The sequence below is a fragment of the Alligator mississippiensis genome, chromosome 8 (genome assembly GCF_030867095.1).
Source record: "Alligator mississippiensis isolate rAllMis1 chromosome 8, rAllMis1, whole genome shotgun sequence".
Classification (NCBI taxonomy): Eukaryota; Metazoa; Chordata; order Crocodylia; family Alligatoridae; genus Alligator; species Alligator mississippiensis.
In genome coordinates, this window is record NC_081831.1 from 80455317 (window position 1) to 80462126 (window position 6810).

Below are 6810 nucleotides of genomic sequence, written 5' to 3' on the forward strand. Positions count from 1 at the left end.
ATCATGCTTCCATTGAGCATAATTAATATTTAAAAAAAACAAAACAAAAAACTATGTGACCAGTTTTATCTAATACAGTAATTCCTTCCATATGGTAGATAATTACCTACTCACTATCTTTGTGCTAACAGAAAAAGGGAAAAGTTTATTTATTTAATTTTTTTAAAAGCTGATGGTATCGTTACTTCCTGATGAGCATCGTTGATATTTAAAAAACCCCACTTTCCCACTTCGAAGATGCAAAGGTATAGACTTACCAGCTTCATGCCTCTTTTTATTTCCTTTTGAACATCTTCAATAGAAAAGCCACCAAGACTCTCATTATCAGAGTGTGAAGATACCAATGCAGATGAAAACAGCTACAAGTTATATAAAAACAAAACTTAATTGTTAAGGTTTACAATAATATAAAATACCATTACATGGGTAAAAGGCACGATATTACAATAAAAGTCAACAGTGATACTGATTTACACTGACACTAAAGTAAGCTGACATAAGTTAGCTATTGGGTTAAATCTATACGACTTACACTAACCGAAGACTGCCAAGTTGCTTTTTTCCTATGGGGTACTTACCATACATTTATGATGTGCTGCCACCTTCTGGTTTTCTGACATCAATAATTGTCCACATTCATTATCTTTATTAGACTTACAAAAACCACACTTGCGTTGTCTTGAAGACACTTTTTTCTGTCCCACTGAGCTTGTCATGATTTTAAAATGGCCTATGCCAATTCAATCCTCACAAATGCTACGGAAAAGAAAAGGTGCAACAGTGATATAAATTTCAAGTGTAAAACAATTGAAGCTGTACTTGTTTAAGTTACTTTGCATAAAACACCAGAAAAACTTAACCGCATACACAGAACTAGAATATCTAAGCAAGCATGCATTCTGCAGATGCAGTAGTGCTCTAAGTGTTTATGAGAAACATGACAGCAAGCCATGTAATAGTCCTGAAAGCAAGAAGTTAGAAAAATCAAACTAATTTAAAGGCTTGGAGAGGAAAGGGAAGAGAATAAATGAAAAATATACATAGTACAACAGTCATTAGAGCTCTGGGGGAAATACTCATGCAATATTGTCTCACTGCATCTCCCAGCCCATTTTTTCTTTTTATTTATTCCAGAAGCATAGTGTTGAGCGCCCTAACTTGCCATACAATAAAATCCAATCTACAAACTCCTCTGGAGGTAACAAAAAGAGAAAGGGGAAGAAACACCCACATATACCCCACAGGGCTAGCATCTGTAATAGCTAACAGGTTTTGAATTTAAAATGTTCATATTTGTAATGCTGAAGATGAGTAAATGTCCTTCTGAGATGAGAAGATAAAATATTACCACATTAGGCATTACACAGATAAACTGGCTAGTCGAACAGTTATGAATAAAATTTTAGAACTGAATCTTTATGACTAATATACTATAAAGGAAACTTTTGAAACCCATGGTCGTTCTCGGCAATCTTATACTAGTTCTTAATATCTGCATGAAAGCAGCTTTTCTTATCCCAAGGAAAGCAACTTAATTCATACCATAATTCATGCACTTTTTATGCTTTACAGATAACATTTTAAATATAATACCACAAAGGTTCTAATCTAGGAATTAGATTCACATGAATGGATCAAATTCAGTAAGGTTTTGCAAAGGAATCGTCCCATTTGCATCGCTTTGCAAGGTCAAGGTTGAAAATACCAAACACGCATGGGTGCATGCTTTTTGGGCCCCATGTTAAGTTTAGCGGGGCCATTTATGTTTACGCCTCCTACAAACGCAACGTAATACAAACATGGTGCTCAGTCTCTAAATAGCATACTTGTTTATTGCCTTTCAACTCCTAAAATCTGGATCTCAGAATTATTTTGGTCACAAGTGCAACAAATACGGCCTTCTCAGCCTCCTTCTCTCCCAGACTGTTTTTATATTAGGAAGACTACCATACTGTACAGAACTTCTGCTCACTGCAGTCCACAGCTAGAAGGACAAGAGATGCAAAACAGCTGGACTGAGCTGCAATGGCTGCAACTTCTTGGTGAAATCTGCATAGCCCAACTCATGCTTATGAGCGTCCTAAGCCTTCTGCTTCCCAACACCCCTCCATATTTTAACACCAAATTGAAGAATAGTGCCGACTTTGTACACATCTGCCTGAAAAAACAATATTGCCAACAAAGATGCATTGTAGTTCTCATTTTAGTATTATCAACACAAATTTTCTTTGTTGCAACTTAAAAAGCCTGCATGTATTTGGCATGTCATATTTCACATAAGATCAATGGAAAGGAGAACACAAATCCTGTACCTATTACTTGTTCTTTTCAACAGTTTCATTTAATTCTGTTTCCAACTATATAGTTCACTAAGTTAGTGACGCATACTCACAATAAGAGTAACAGGATTCTAGATCTTGCCGATTTGCACAAAAAAAATGTACCAATCTGGATAAATGAGTCACACCCTTTTGCAGTGGCAATAAAGAGTCCTTAATGCATTAAATTAAAAAAAACCAACTTGTCATATTCTTCTAAAGAGAAACCAAAATAAGATAACTTCATTCCAAAAGAGCAAAAAGGGCTGGCTTGTGAGGGAGGAAAAGACAAATGTTAGAAAATGTTAGAATTCTTTAATTCTTTAAATACCTTCCTACTTGCCAGATCTCATTTAGAAGGACAGCAGAAGAATGGTGGGAAATTATATCACAAAAAGATTTTTTTTTTGGGCCACTTTCAAAAACATGTGATAATGAGTTGGCAATAGTGTAGCAAAATGAAAAATGAAAAAAAAACAAACCCTTTTGTTTTGACAGAAAAAATATTACATCAAATATATACCTACGTATAAAGCTACATGTTTTTATTTTGGATTCGCTCACATTTCACATTTGTGCTTTTCTTTTCTTTTTCTCATTCAGTAATTAATTCCTTTGTAGCAAAAATGACCCCCTTCAACTCAGAAATTCAAAATCAAATTCTGCCCATTAATGTGCCTGTACAAAACCTGCTGGTTTAAATAAGATTCTTACACCCATAACTACAGAGAAAAAAATTTTTTAAGTGTGCCAAACAGGCTTAGCTTTTCTAGCAAAAGAATTTCCTTTAAGATTAGTCTGACTGACAAACTAAAATTTTGAAAAAAATTGAATAATTCATAACAACCATGGGAGTTTAAAATGGCTGCTTATTTTATTTTAAAATTATTAAATGATATGTGCAATAACTTCCAGGAAACAAGATTACAAAAGATTTACCTTTTTCCTAGGTGACTGGAGGCAGTTGGCCTTCAGCTGGACAGGGCATTTGTTGTATCAGGATGAGTACGTAACATATATAACAGAGGGCATAGTTGTATCAGGATGAGTACCACTGTGTATATGGTCTCATACCCTGAAGTAACTGTATACCACTAGTTTAAAAATAAAAAAACCCCTAAAGCTAAAATGAAAAATTGTGGATAACATTCTTATTTATCCAGGCCTCTGTTGACATAACAATAAAGAGATTCAAGTCACTGGCAAAAAATGCATTTTGCCATGATTATTCAATTAAGAACAATTTGACACTTTTGAATATTTTTAACTTGCAAGCACAGCAAAAAAGCAAAAGTATACATCAGAAAAGTAACATGCATTTTTATCAGTGTGAGACTTATTCCTGCAGCCTTTTTAAAGGAAACCCAAAAGTGCTATTTATAGATCTGAGCTCTTTGTTTTTGTGTCTTCAGTTTACCTACGTGTTAACGTTATTTCATTTCTTTTGCAAGCTGTAAAGTATTTGTTTCAGAAACCACTACACAACCATTTTATCTGTAATACTGGTATTAACTTAAACCTGCTCATCCCTTATGTGTAATAGTACATTTTTCATAGTATAAACTCTTTTGGGCTATAAATTCACAGCACAACCCATCCTGGGTTTCAAATTTCTAATAAAAACTTACACAAAAGAGGTATTTCTAATTGCTTTGCCAGAAACCTGTTTCTGTGTTAATTTACATTTTTTTAAACAATCACTTTTCTATCCATATTTCAGATACAGAATCCTGAAGGCAAAATGTTGCCATTTATATTTTTTGTTGAAAATAGTTTAAGAGCAGCTAATCAAATTACTACCTCAGCATCAACCCAGTCTTCATGTGAACACACAAAACAGGCTCAATTCAAAACCAGTTAAATATTCTTTCCACCCCTTTTAGAGCTATTAAACAGATTTTTAAAAGGGCGGGGGGGCGTTACACATTCTTGAATTGCTACCTTACTTTCCAAATTTTAAAGAAACAAGTCTTATTGCTAGGTAATAAACTCTAAAAACAAAGGTATATCACAGAAACCTTGATGGCAGCAGACATTATGCATTATCTTTACTTGTGCAAGCAACCTAGATTATAAGACACAGATGCATTTTACCCAGATGTACTGATAATGCTCCATCAAGATATAAGGTCCTATCTAAAGGAGTGCCTAACTCCACACTAAAAATCTCACAAAGTGAAACAGGTCATAAAAGATTCTCAATTACAGAAGAAAATTCCTTTTATAATTATCACCATTGTGTTGTTCATATGAAGAGTTTCCTTAATGCATGTTAAGATATTCAAGATGATGCTTGCCTTCTCAACGTCTTGATTTTAACAAGAGTTGCATGCAGCACAGTGCTCGAGGGCAGATTCGAACTGCAAGGGGAATGTGCGAGCTCAATCTCTCACAGGCAAAGGGGAAGGAAGGCTCTTCACAGACATTATTCAGCACTAAAGAAGGGAAAGTAACCAGGATGCCACTTATACCACTGCTAAGAGAAGCTCAAGAGCTTCCCCTTATACCTCATTTGCTTACCAGCCTCAGGCCTCGGCTCGCCATTTCTTATACAGAATACGGGCTTACCATTTATTTGCTAAACTTTCCAAAATCAAGTTTACTGTAAACCCACTTTGCATGTGTAGCAGCACCCTTGTAAATAAAGGATTATTCGGAACGTTTATTTTTTAACACTTATGTTAATGTCAAAGGAAAGGTCCCAGGCAACGTAACACGCATGTTATGTTGAGATGTCTGGGAAAAGCCAAAGGAAACATGGGCGCAGAAGTTTTTATTATAGGAGACTTGTTAGCAAAGTGCTTTTTGGATACTCTGACACAAAAAGCAGTATGAAATATTTAGGCAAATACACATGCATGCATACATATGCATGTGTAGGCACACACACATACATATGCACCTTTATGTAAGTGTGTGTGTGTGTCCATTTGCATGCGTATTTGTATCTCTATCTATCCATATGCATGTGTATATGTGCTTATACAGGCTTCCCTCACCTTATGCAGGTTCTGTATGTGCAAATTCGCTCATATCTGATGACTCTTTTTATACCAAAAATACATTATACGCGAGGTAAATTCACTCTGATGCGATCGGTGTGCTGGGAGCCGCAGTCACCTGCTTTCTGCGGTGCATTGTGGGAGTGATATACACCAAAACAGAGTCTCCGGTGTGGATCTGTGCTCCTCGCTCGTTGTCTGCGACGCGTGTTTCTGCAGTTGCCATCCCCATTATGGCTTCTAAACATCCCACTCCCTCATCTCCTACCCCGCTCCCTGGTCCATCACCACCCTCTCTTCACACCAACTAAACACTCACCCCCACCCCGTGCGTGAGCGTACCGTCTACTGCCGGCAAGTACCAAAACCGTCTTGTAAAAGTGGTAGAAATGAGTCTGGGGGTCCGGACAGTCGAGGTCTTGGAACGTATCCCTGTTTGTTACACTGTAAAGTGGGTTCCCTTTATGCGCATTCAAGCTATGTGCCGTTTTCTAGGAATCTGTGTACAGCATAAAGCAAGGGGGTGTGGGTGTGTGTACACGTACAGGACAAGGCGCAATGGGCTCCAGCTGCAGCGAAGGAAGTTGAGGTTGGATATTAGACAAAGCTGTCTCATGAAGAGGCTAGTAAAGCACTGGAACAAGTAACCCAGGGAAGTGGTGGGATCTCCATCCTCGGAGGTATTGAAAACCCAGACAGACAAAGCCTTGGATGTCGTTGAGGCTGGTCCTGCTTTGAGCAGGGGGGGCGGGTCGCACTAGACGGGACCTCCTGGGGGCCCTTCCCACCCGAATGTGACTTCTTGAACGTGTGTGTATCCATACGCGTGTCTCTCTACGTATATAGCTATAGATGTATTTATTTACCTATATAGATACATAGGTATAGGTAGATAGATATAGCATCTATACCTCTATGCACGTACCCGCGTCTACATCTGTCATTAACCTGCGCACACTTACAGACCGGTTCCCAGAACGACGACCCGTCTGGGGTACTCGCGTGCGGGCATGCAGACACGTCCCTGTATTTTCGGCACCGGCTGACCCCACGTTTGACCCGAGACTCTCGGTGGGTGCCCAGGCGCGGGGGCGGGTTACGACCCCGCACCCCACCGAGGAACACCCCATCGCACAGGGGGGTGTATGCACCCCGCCCCCTCGGCCGAAAGGCCCCCACCACCCGCGACCAGACGAGGCGGGGGGGTCGCTGCGAGGGGCCCGGCCGGGCAGGGCGCCCCGCGCACTCACCCGGGGTGAAGCCGCTGCCGCTCACCGCCGCTCGCTGCCCGGGACCTTCCCTTTCATTCGGGGCAGGGGACGCTGCGCCGCCGCCGCCGAGCGCACGCACGCACGCACAGACGCACGCACGCACGTCGCGACGTCACGGGCGGCGCCTGATTGGCTGAGGCCGACGCTTCTGCACACGCGCACACGTGCCGGCCGGGCCGCTGGGCGCAGGGGTGGGAGGGGGAAGCACTTGCGCATGCG

The 6810-nt window shown here is 40.1% G+C and overlaps 1 protein-coding gene across 1 annotated transcript in view; it reads right to left on the reverse strand.

Moving 5' to 3' along the window:
* PHF6 (PHD finger protein 6) overlaps positions 1-6705 on the reverse strand; it is a 33712-nt gene extending 27007 nt beyond the window's left edge. Inside the window, exons 1-3 of the mRNA XM_006268196.4 lie at positions 6571-6705; positions 579-756; positions 258-359 (exon numbers count right to left, since the gene is read on the reverse strand). Of these exons, the coding sequence (XP_006268258.1) occupies positions 258-359; positions 579-716 (240 nt within the window). The 5' untranslated portion in view covers positions 717-756; positions 6571-6705. The remainder of the gene's footprint in view (positions 1-257; positions 360-578; positions 757-6570) is intronic.
* Positions 6706-6810: the final 105 nt, after the last annotated feature.